Below are 12,217 nucleotides of genomic sequence, written 5' to 3' on the forward strand. Positions count from 1 at the left end.
AAAGTAAATTCATGGTTGCTCAGAGATAGGAAAGTAAGTAGATAATAACAAAGGGTACAGTTGTTGAAATTACGAAAATGTTCTGAAATTGACTCCAGTGATGGTTGCACACATCTGTGAACATGTTAAAAGCTACTAAATTGTACATTTTAAGTGGTTGAATGCGTGGAATGAGAATTACCAAACCAAAAAAATTATTATGTTAAAAAGTCAACTAACAAATACTTAAATTCAAGTAATTGGAGGAAATGACCCTTACCCTAAAATTAATCAAAGTACTGATACACTCTAGAACTATTAGCCAAATCAGATTCTGTAATAAACTAAACTTTAAAGTTCTCAAGGTCTCATCAGAACTGCCTATAACAATTTTAAATAACCTTAATAATAAACACTTCTTAAATACCAAGATAGGTAGTAAGTTTTCTCTTCTTCCAAGTCCTTCCAGATGCAACATCCACACAGCAAGGTAACTAATTTCACTTAAAATATTCTCTGAAATTGCTAAAAACTATGAAAACCATGAAAACTTACAGCATGGATTTAAAATTTACTGATTATTTAATATTTTGAACATAGCCAGTGTATGACTCCCTGTAGCTCCAGAACAAAACTGCATTAAAAAGAGAAAAATTGTCAAAAACGCTTCGTTGATTAACTTATCTATGCATTTAATAAACATCATGCTGGACTACAATGATGGGGGAAATTTCACAGTCTTTATGGAGCTAGTTGGTCTAGTTGCAGGGATAGGTATTAATCAAATAATTATACAAATAAATGCATAATTATAAACTGTATAAAGTGTTATGTGAGAAGGGTATACATTTGTATGAAAGCATTTAACTGTAAGGGCAGGGGAAGTGGTGCCAGACTCATTGGGAGGACAGGGTAAGTCAGACTTTCCTATGAAAGTGACATTCTAGTTGACAGCTGAAGAACAAGTAGGAGTTAGGTTTTTTTGCTCTTCTGATGAAACTACTTAAATCAAAAGGGAAAAAAGGGAACAAAGTGAGGAAGGGGAGAGAGGACATACTCAAGGATATTTAAAATAATTTAGCATTTCTATTTATATAAAACAACATGCCTCAACAACTATACTAAATATTGGTCACATTAAAGTAATATAAGGATATTTCTAAAGTATGAAATACTAACAATATTTACAAACCAAAAAATTTACATTAGCCCCAAGTATCTACCTTCTAAACAGTGTCTTCATGTAAATATTCCCATGAAAGTTTTTTAAAAAGGCAAATAATATAAAAATCACATTATAAGAAGGGAAAATAAATATATACTTATGGTAAAGATTAAACTTTCAATTTCTGTACCTCATAAACAAGTAAGCCTCAAAAGAGACAAGAAAACACTAAGCAAAATAATCTGGGGCTCAAGTGTTAAATCATGACACTAATATAACCTTGAGGAATTCATAAGCCTACAAAATATAACAGTCCATTCCATAAGAACTAAACACAGAAAGATTTCTGCTTCTGGATATGACAGAAAAGCCTATAACAGACCAATACAACCTCCTACAACTAGAAAAGCTGTATAAAATACAAGCAAATGTTCTTAAGGTATCAGAGACTTTCTGAGGCAGCTAGGACTTGAGATGCTGAAGAACTTGTTAAAGAGAGCCCACATTCTGCGCAGCTTTCCCTCTCAGGACATTTCGCCTATTTCTTTAATGGGAAATAACAGGAAAAGTAACTGAGAAACTAGTAAGGGACAGTTAAGCAGAAAAGGCAGCAGAGCTTTTGGCAATTTCAAGGGGGTAGAGGGGCAAAACTTGGTAGCCAGGTCTTGCCATGACACTCAGGACCTGAGGGGTCAAGATCCTATAGAAAAAGGAGGTACAGAAGAACAAACCTGACACTGTGTACTGATTTTCCTCTAGAAGATTCTTAAACTGCACAGAGCAGGAGGCTAAAAAGACAAGCAAGGAGGAGCTTTTAGGATCCTCATGCTACTAGAAAGACAAAGCAGAAGAGGCCCTAGAAATATCCAGTATCTCATGTGGGTTCCCTGGCAGGCTACCAAAGTTATGAAAACTAGAGGTTTACAAAACCTAAAACCCAGCATCAAGTCAGTTCAGTTCTTGACTACTCAGGTGATCTGCCTCTATTTTATCTACCTGCCAGAAGATGGGTGAAACCTCTCTAAAGAAATGCTATATATCATTAGGCAACTAACTGTAATTTGTAATTGTACTTAAATTCTGATTATAATGTATGGTGTTTAATCAAAAGTTACTCCTCCAAATAATGGTAATAATAATAATAATTACCAGACACACCAAGATAAAATGTGTGATACAGACCTACAGATGATCCAGATATTGGAACTTACAGACACAGACTTTCAAGCAATTTGACTGATATGTTCTAGAAAATGGATAACAATATGGAGATTTTTCACCAGAGAATTAGAATTTATTTTTAGAAAGAGAGAATCAAATGAAAAGCCTAGCACTATACATTAGCTGCCATCAAGAATAAAATAGATGAGATTAAAAGTTGACTGAACATAGCTGAATAGAGAATTCATATACTGGAACACAGGGAAGTAAAACCTATCAAGAATTGAGAGAAACTGAGAGAAAAAAATTATTTAAAAAAGACACAAAAAAGCATAAAGGACATATGGGACAAGACAAAAGACATAATACAGATTTAACCAGAGTTGGAAAGAGAATTAGAAAAAGAAGAGGGTAGAAACAATATTTGAAGAATACCAAAATTTTTTCAGAACTGATGAAAGAGTCATGCTACAGATATGAGAGGAGCCAGAAACCCCGGAGTAAATACAAAGAAAATATACATTTTCAATACACAAAAAATACATTCTTTGGTGCTAATAGCTACATTTCTAAAATTAAAATCTAAAAAACTCATATTTCCGAAGATGACTCCTGAATGACTGAAATAAAGCAGTCAGATCACCACAAACAGCTGAAATGTATCTTAGCTATATGTAGAACATCACAAAAGTTCCTGCATCAGTCCCCAAAAATCATTTATTAAAAACCTACTATATTCCCTAAAAGTTAATGCAAATAAGTTATTTTTCTATCTGCAAAAAAAAAGAGAGAAATTTAAACATATTAAACCTTCCAGTATTTGATCAAGATAAGTATTTCTACATATAAGGAAACTGATGATGCTCAGACAAGAATCATACTTGCTAAAAGTCACAAAGATCCAATCCTAGAAGCCAGCTCTACAAATTCAATCTCTAGTCCTTCATCCACTTTCATGATACTTTTCCTCTAACTTGGCTATCTTTATTTTCCTAAAGTTCTAAGATTACCAGACTGAAAATATCAGAACTTTCAGTGGTCAGTAAGGTTTCCAAGTCAGGCCAGTGTCTAATCTCAGTTTAGGGAAAGGGAAAGAAAGGGAGGGATAGAAAAAGCACTAGGGACCTTGTAATCAATAAATATTTGCTACTCCGTAGACAATTTCAACAAATGACTTTACTTAATATTAGACCTGCTTAAGAAGTACTTTAACATGATTGTCATTGCCAGTAAAGATACAGCAACTGCTGTTAGGATTTTAGGGCAAAGGTAAGGAAACTCAATTCCCTTCCTTACACTTCCTATCACACAAAGTTATAACATCTTTACTTGCTAACAGAAGTTCAGTGCCATCCTTACTTGCTAAAGGAAGTTCAGGCATGGCACACATCAATCCAGCAGACACAAAACTCTCAGACTCAAGCTCTGTAACACTCAGCTATACTCCTTCAAAAGAAAAAGTTCAGATTACTCTTCTATTATAATAGCTTAGTGCTTTAAAATAAAAACTATATCGCATAAATTAACATATTGATTAAGTATATTGTTAATGAAAGTGTCTGAAAGTTACATACACATTAAATACTAGTTTACAAATGTATTTGAGAAAATTGTAATAATAGATTTCTTCTATTTCAAATGGCTGCCTTCTAACTCCAAAACTAGTGCTCTTCAAATCTGGGTTCGGGAGACATAAGTCAAAGTTAAGTTGCCATCCCACTAGTCATTTTCTGCTTTTCTTACTTTTTTTTTTTTTTTATCATAACTCAGATCCAAGTCTTATCCCTACAATATAAATTTAAGAAGTGAAATCCTGGAAGTAGTCTAACTTAAGGCCTGGAAAATGTCTCCACAGTTATTAGACCAAACAATGCCATTCCAATTCCCAACTATCTGTGATCCTAACTTGTGTACAGAAAAGCACTGATTATCTTCAGATTCAACAATCAGAAAATCAGAAGTCAAGTACCTAGGGCCACATTTCAACTCCAGCTGAAGGCTAGAATGTTTACCTGGCTCATTCTCACATTAAAAGTAGGATTCCAGCATCAAACAGGGACACAGCCATACAGCAGCCAACAATAGGCCACACTGGCCTGACCAGACCACAGGTCACTTGGCACCCTCACTGAACCAGATCCTACTGAAGGCCTGACTGTCAACCCTTGACCTGGAGAATAGGATAATGGGCTGGCAATCAAGAGAATTAGATTCTTCTAGTCACAGCTCCACTTTTAGATTTTTGACTGATTTGACTAGAGAATTTGATTTGACTAGAGAATAAAATTTGAGAAAATGTGAAGAATTTCTGAAACACAGGTGGAAAACTTTTGAGTATGCTTCATGTATCTAGCCACTTTATTTGTTGTTAACATAAAATATATTATTTGTAACTTGTTTTGTTTATAAATTCATTCCTGGATTTATAAGATGATGATCCAGGAGGACAACCAGAACTTTTCTTCAGGGTCTGCACAGATCTTAAAACTTTACTAAGCCCTTTCGTCTATCTGTATGTAACACTGGGGTTCGATCTGCTCCTTCTCTCAAAGATAAGATAAAAGATAGGTAAATACTGAATGAAAGTACTGTCAACCTTTCAGAAACAATTTGCCACAGAAAAACATACGGTAGTAAGGAAATGGAACTCTTTTTTAACACCTAAATGGGAATCCGGACCAAGCCTGTGTTGCAAGTCAAGTTCATTCAAGACAGACTTCTCTGTTTATATTGGAGTTGCTGGGTCGGGAAACTGGTCTGCGTCTATATAAATCCATGTTCTGAGCCATGATATAATTGAATTCTTCTGTAATGTCCCTCCTGCCCACTCCCTATCTTTTTCAGCCGGAAAAAGATTACCCCCTGTAAATCCTAGAACGTCTCCCTAATTGCAAGGATTCAGACTCCACAACTTTCCAGCCTTCTGTGACTCACCAGTCCTCTGGAGCTCATCACTTTTAATGACCCGTCCAACGCCCCCCTTCCCTCAGGAACATTCACTCTTCTTCTAAGCTTCACACTTTGTCCCGGCAGCAATCGACTAAACTGTCCCCCGTCTCCAGCCACCTCAGACGCCCTTAGACAGCTTCGCCAGTTTGCCTGCCGTCCGGACCCCGAAAGCTCGGGCTCCTGCCCCACCTCCCTGAGCCGCCCGCTCCCAAGCCCTCCTCAACCTCCAAATCCCGGCCGCAGCATCTCCCGGCTCCGGTTGTCCTACGTGCCGCGGCCCCGCCACACACCTCGCCCCTTCCCCCCAAGACCTCTCTCTCCGGACCCTAACCCCTCCCTGAGGCGGGGGCGGGCAACTCGCTCAGAGGCTGGAAGGAGACTCCGGAGGCCGCGCGTCCCCCTCACCAGGCCCCGCTTGGGCCTCTCGGCTCGGCTGCCCTCCACCGCCCCCCTGGCCCAGCCGTGTTTACACCGAAGAGTAGGGCAGCACGATCCCAGGGCCCGGCACTTACTCGGGAAGGTAGGTAGAGGAGAAGGAGCTCCACTTGTGTAGCGCGTAGGGCAAAAGCCGGCACTCGGGCGCCACAGCAACAGCCCCGCCAGCCGCCATCTTGTCAGCACCGTAGCGGCCGCCACCGACCGCCGGCCGCTCCGGGAGGAGGGGAGGGGCGTGGCTTGTTCTTAAAGGGCCCGCGGCCCTGCTTGGGCCGTCCGCTCTCCTCGTCTCGCATCGCTACCTCTGCTTGCAGCGGTGAGACGCGTGCGCGTCGGCGATTCTCCCTTGGGGGTCTTCGACGCTGAACTCTCCTGAATGACTGACCGGCCGCATCTCAGGCTGAAGTGTGAGCACCTGAGGGGTTCTCCTGAGGCGCTTGGAGAAGAGTGGCCGAAATAACTTTTCTTACAAGCTGAGGTAAGGAAAAGCCAAAAATATTATGAAAAGAAACAAACTGTAGTTATGGGCCAGGAAGGGAAAATGAGAAGACGAATTTGGAGAAGGGACGCCGTTGCGACTTTGGAAACCACTGCTCTCTCCAGTTTCTAAATTCTTTAAGGAAACAGCACTCAAGGGAATTGGAGTAGAATAGCTAATGACCTTTCCCTCTGGAGTTGTCCTGGTTTTAAATGTCTTGTCCCTTGTTCTAGAGCCACATGGCGACAGAAAAGGAAATGCTCATGTGTCCTCTCACCCTATTCAGTTTTCAGTCTGTGATGCCCTTCGTTGTAAGCATCTGTTATGAGCCCTCTCATACCATCTTGTGCAACTGATTTGCTCAGTGATGACATTTTCCCACAGACCAGAAAAATCCTTAAGGAGATGAGAAGTTGGGTGTCATCATTTTTCCAACTGGTAAATCTGCCCACTTTTAACTGACATATTTAGCCCAAAAGTTCTGAAAGAGTGAGAGACAGAGGGTTTGAAGAAAATGGCCACTGAGGGAGTAACAGCCCATGTGCTCTGAATGCCATATAGGCATCATATCAGCTTCTTATCAAAAAAGGAACACTTGCTCTAAACATCTAGCTGTTTTAGATAATGTTCCCATCACATACCTGTTGGTCAGGGTTGTGCATTTATTCCTCGGCTTAGCCACTGTACTACCAAAGTACACATCACTCATTGTCTAATAGGTTCTACCCCTGAAAGCCTGCACGGTATCTTCATCTCCCCTTGAGGGATAGAAAAACTCAAGCAAAGAGTTTCTCAGTGAATGACCAAGTGAATGGAAACACCACAGTACTATAATTGTATTCTTTTCCTGTTATAATCATTAACCAGCCCAAACTTCCTCACATCCTCTCCTGACTTCCTGTTTCCAAAGGGTAAACTTAGTTGTGGCCTCCACTAGCATATCAGATCAAGAATGCCGAATAGGAAGTCCACAGTATTTAAACCTGTAAAATCACATGTGCTTTGTGTGTTGCAGCATGTTGGAAAATTATTTGTTTCTTGAGGGAATGCTATAATCCCAGTGACTCGAGTTGGGAGTCCAGAGACAGTGGGAGAGACTAGAGAAGGTTACTTAGTCCCAAAGATGATTAGTGGTCATCTTTGGAGGTAAGAGTTACTTTTAAGGGGAGAAGATTAAAATGATGACTCAGTTCAATTAGTTTGGGGCTCTGAATTTGCTAATTACACCCTTTACCCTAAAATATGTTGAGTCCTTGTTCTTTTCCAAACATAGAGTTGTGGTCTCCGAGTCATCTTTTTTAAAAGTTCTTCCTAAGATGACTGTGACTTTCAGTGACTTTCTAAAACCTTTGAGTAACATTGAATGTCTTTAGCATAGGCCTTTCATATCTGGCCTTGATTACCTCTCCAAACTTCTCTCTCTTCTTTCGCCTTTGCACTTTATTCCAGCCACGCTAAACTAATACACTGAATTGGCTCCTATAAATTCTGTGCTCTCTCTCTGGTCTCCAAGGCTTAGTCTAAGCCAAGCCAGGAATACTATCCCCCCATTCTTCACCTGGCTAATTTCTACTCATTTTTTTTTTCCAGATTATTTCATTCTGGAAAATCAGTCCTCACCACCTATTTTGGGATTATGTGCCATTTTCTACATTTCCCTTGTCATCCTGAGTTTTCTTCCTTATCTTAGTAAGCATCGCCAATATATTTTAATTTCCTCTTTATTTCTCATTCTCTTTTTCTAAACTATAAGTCCCATGAAGATAGGAGTCATACATGTCTTGTTCACAGTTATATCCTTAGTCCTGTTAGAGCGCCCAGCATGTAGTAGATGTTCAATAAATGTTTATTGAAGGATGAGTGAATTGTGCTAAAAGAATACTTGAGTTGCAAAGGAAAAGAATGCCAGAACTTCTCAGACTGCAAAAATGTATCCCTGAGGTATGACTGCCATGGAAAATGTAAAGATGCAGGATAGCATGGCTTTCCTGCAGCACAGAGTTTACAAATGGGAAAATAATTTAAAGCATTCACATGTTAACATAAATACAAATAGATACGATACTGAGCCCAAAATTTGTGTAAATGTTAAGATAAAATAGAAGACTAAAGAAATTTCACAGTCTGCAAGAGTCTGCTAGCAGATCAGATCTCCTAAGGATACAATTTTACCTTCTCTCCTTTTGGGGCATTGCCTTAGGTGATGGGGTTTATTGTAACATACATGGGGAAGACCTGGAAACTGTCAGCGGTCATTTAGTTCCTCATTTTCCCCCATACTTCAAAGATTAGGACATACTGATGGCCTCAGAGGGAACTGCACAAAGTATCATCATTATTCAGGGATCACTAGCTCTAGTAACCCAGTTATTTTGTCATCTCCTAAAAGAAATCATCTTTTACTCTCTGATGACATTTCAAAATGCTTCTCATAGCAAATACTTCCCAGAAAGAGTAACTAATTATATTTGGTTTGTCACCATTCACTATCTTTTCCTGTAAAAAAAAATTATTGAGGGGCTGTGATATGCCAGGCCCTGTTCTAGATGCTAGGGAGACAGGGATAAACAGACAAGCCAGATAAGGGCCCTGCTTTCATGGAGATTACATTCTGGCAAGGCAACATATAATAAATATAATAAATAAGTCAACTACATAATTTTAGTCTGTGAATTTTAGGTGCTAAGAAGAGACTCCACCAGAGTAATATTTAGATTGGATGGTAAAGGAAAGTGTCTCTAAGAAGATAATATTTGAGCTAATACCTGCACAGTGAGTAAGTGCCAGCTATGTGAAGGCTGGATAAAGAACATTCTAGGAAGAGATAATAAGCAAGTGCAATGGGCCTGAGGCAGGAAGGGGGTTGGTGTGTTAAAGAATAAAGAATGTGACAGGAGCATAGTGATAGAGGGGGAGACTGGAATCAGAACAAGTAGGGCCCCAACAGTCATGGTGAGGAGCCATGACATACAAATGTGAAGGGGAGACCCTTGCTGGGGATTCAAGCCAAGGAGTAGCGTGATCCATTTTACATTTTGTAAAGATCTATTTCTGCAGAGCAGAAAATGGGTTGGGAAGAGGCAAGAATTGAAGTGAGGAGACTTGACCGGAGGTTATAGTAGCCAGGTAAGAAATGATGGTGGCTTGCACTGGCAGAGGAGATGAAGAGAAGTGGTTGAATTGGGATATATTTTGAAAGTAAAGCCAATTAGACATGCTGGTGAGGGATGGAAGGCAGGAAGAAGAGGAAAGAATCGAGAATGACTCCTGGGTTTTGTGTTTGCACCACTGAGTATTTAGTGATGCTTTTATCGAGAGGGGAAGGTTTGGGGTTAGAACAGCTTTGAGGTAGAAGGAATCAAGAATTCTGACTTCAGTGTACTGTATAGGGGATGCCTATTAGATATCCAAGCACAGCTGCCAAGCCTCCAATGTGGGTTCCTATGTTGGTCAGAGTCTTACATCAAACCACCTCGTGGGCATTTGACCTTCTTCATTTTTAACCAACCAGTGCTTGCTTTTGGGGGGGCTTAGGCACTGATTCCTGGGTCAGTCAATTTTTCTCTAAATAACAGAGTTACCATAGCTCTGGCTATAGCAGCTCTCGAAAGAAGAAACCATCTGTGGCAGCCTTCTGCAGAAGGGGCTGAGGGGTACAGAATAATCTAGGGAAAGAAATCTGAAGTATACATAGAAAATCTTGTTTTCAGTCCAGTTCTACTACTTTTCTAGCTATGAGACCTTGGGAAAGTCACTTAACTTCTCAGAGTCTCATTTTCCACCACTGTAAATTGGCATTAATAAAATCTAACTTGTCTACTTCACAGGGAGGTTTTAAAGATCAAGTGAAGGAAGGGGGTGTAGCTCGTCTGCTATAAGTTCTCATTTAATTCTCACAGAAACTCTAGGAAATATTATTACTCTCTTTTTAACAGGTGAGAAAAATAAGACTCAGAAAGGTTAAATAATTGTTATCTTTGGTGTTCCCCTCCAGAGGTAGGGTAAGGAAGGGAGTGAGGTTGGGGTATTCCTTCCCCTGACTTCCTGCTTGAAGGTCACAGTGGGCTGACTGGCCCTTTCAACCAAAGGTCACAGGTCCTCCCAAGTGGCCTCTCCACATAGCTCTCTCTGGTTCTGGGTTCTAGTAGTCATCCCCTCCCCTTGCTTCCTGTTGTTTCCCAGTACGTTCTCACATCTTTATAAATAGTCGTTTTATTAAACCTCTCAAATCGTCCAATTGGAGAATGCCATCTGTTTACAGCTGAGACCCTAACTGTTACAATTACTTATCCAAGGAAATATAGCTAGTCAGTGACAGAGCCAGAATCTCTTTGGTTCAAAAGCCCATCCTGTTTGAGTACATCCCACTCTGCTCAGGTGGCAAGAGACTTAGTAAACTGTACAGTGCTATTCAAATATAAGATAATGTCAAATAATAAAGACCACCAGAGTTAAAAAGCAAAATAAATCCAGCTGGTTTTACTTATTTCCAGGCATACCAATTGACTGAGAGGGGAAAGAAGGTGTTTTTAATTTTTAGGAGGCGTTGTCATGGTTTGCTACACTAATTAAAGATTAAAACAAATACTCTGAATAGGCTGGAATAAATCCACAGCTTTGTACATGATGGTTAAAACAAGCTCCATATTTCATTGGTCAGGAAAAAGAAATCTTCAGATAGGTCCAATAAGGGTCTTGCTTTAGCTTACCAGGATCATTCAAAGGTCATGGTCTCTTTAACAGCTTTCAGCTGGTTAGGAGAGTTGACGCACAATGCAGTACTCAAATGTGTTATGTCCAGTCAGGCTCTACCGTAAAAGGAAGAATTTCCCTTCATGATATTATTATGCAACAGATGAAGAAACTAATACACAAATATGTTAGATGTCATGTGTAAGGTCATTTACACAACAGGGCTGTTTGCAGATCTGAATCCAGAACCCAAGTACCTAATTCTTAGTCACTTTTTTTCCTAATGTAATTAGTGGGCACATTTTAGATCTACACCTACATTACTCTTCTTTAAAACCTCTATAACTAGTACATAGTAGATCCTCTAGAAATATTTCCTGAATTGAATCTCTTAGTTCCTCCTGAATTTCTTCTCACTAATTGTCTTAGTCAGTTCAGGCTGCTATAACAAAAATATCATAGACTTGGTGTCCTTAAACAGCAAACATTCATTTCTCACAATTCTGGCAGCTGGGAAGTCCAAGATCAAGACATCAGTAGATTTGGTATCTGGTGAGAGCCCTCTTTCTGGTCAACCAACTTCTTGCTTCCACCCCAGCCCCCAAAATGTATGTCCTCACAGACAAAATACATGCATTCCATCCCAATAGCCCCCAAAGTCTTAATTTATTTAGCATCAACTCTAAAGTCGAGAGTCTCATCTAAATCAGATACGAGTGAGACTCATTCTGAGGCAGAATTCCTCTCCAGCTATGAACCCATGAAACCAAACAGACTAGGATAGACATTCCCATTCTAAAAGAGAAAGAAGAAAGCAGGAAGGGGTGATGAGTCCTAAGCAAGTCCAAAACTTAGCAAAGCAAACTCCATGAGATCTTAAGGCTAGAGAACAATTCCTTTGGCTTGACGCTCTGCCTGCTGGACCCCCCAGGAGTGGTCCTGCCCCAGATGCTCTTCCAGGCCAGAGACACATTCACCCAGGGCTCTATCAGGTGGTAGTCATGGCTCGAAGGCTCTCATTTTTTGTAATATGAACAGGCTGGGAATTTTCTAAATCTTTAAGTTCTGGTTCCTTTTTGCTTAGCAGTTCCATCATCAACTCATTTCTGTCTTCTTACATTTTGCTATAAGCAGTCAGGAGGAACCAAGCTGTTCCTTCAATGTTTTCCTTAGGAATCTCCTCAGCTAGATATCCAGTTTCATCACTTGCAGTTTTTTTCCTTCTGCAAAATACTACAACATGAATATAATTCAGCCAAGTCTGTGGTACTTTATAACAAGGATCACCCTGCCTCCAGTTTCCAATAACATGTTCCTCTTTTCTGTCTGAAACCAGGATGACCTTTACTATTCATATT

At 39.9% G+C, this 12,217-nt stretch overlaps 1 protein-coding gene and 1 long non-coding RNA gene across 4 annotated transcripts in view; one reads left to right on the forward strand and one right to left on the reverse strand.

Annotated features, from left to right (window-relative positions):
- MKLN1 (muskelin 1) overlaps positions 1-12,217 on the reverse strand; it is a 320,256-nt gene that overhangs the window by 171,479 nt on the left and 136,560 nt on the right. For 2 of the 3 annotated variants that reach the window (XM_010975669.3, XM_064487355.1), the window contains exon 3: positions 5,767-6,162. The exons of the other annotated variant lie outside the window; for it this stretch is intronic. In XM_010975669.3, the coding sequence (XP_010973971.1) occupies positions 5,767-5,864 (98 nt within the window). In that variant the 5' untranslated portion in view covers positions 5,865-6,162. The remainder of the gene's footprint in view (positions 1-5,766; positions 6,163-12,217) is intronic. 3 annotated transcript variants of the gene reach the window in all.
- The window catches only part of LOC116154072 (uncharacterized), a 110,503-nt gene continuing 104,329 nt past the window's right edge, over positions 6,044-12,217 (forward strand). Inside the window, exon 1 of the long non-coding RNA XR_004137922.2 lies at positions 6,044-6,167. This is a non-coding gene — a long non-coding RNA (uncharacterized LOC116154072). The remainder of the gene's footprint in view (positions 6,168-12,217) is intronic.

The sequence above is a fragment of the Camelus dromedarius genome, chromosome 7 (assembly GCF_036321535.1).
Source record: "Camelus dromedarius isolate mCamDro1 chromosome 7, mCamDro1.pat, whole genome shotgun sequence".
Classification (NCBI taxonomy): domain Eukaryota; kingdom Metazoa; phylum Chordata; class Mammalia; order Artiodactyla; family Camelidae; genus Camelus; species Camelus dromedarius.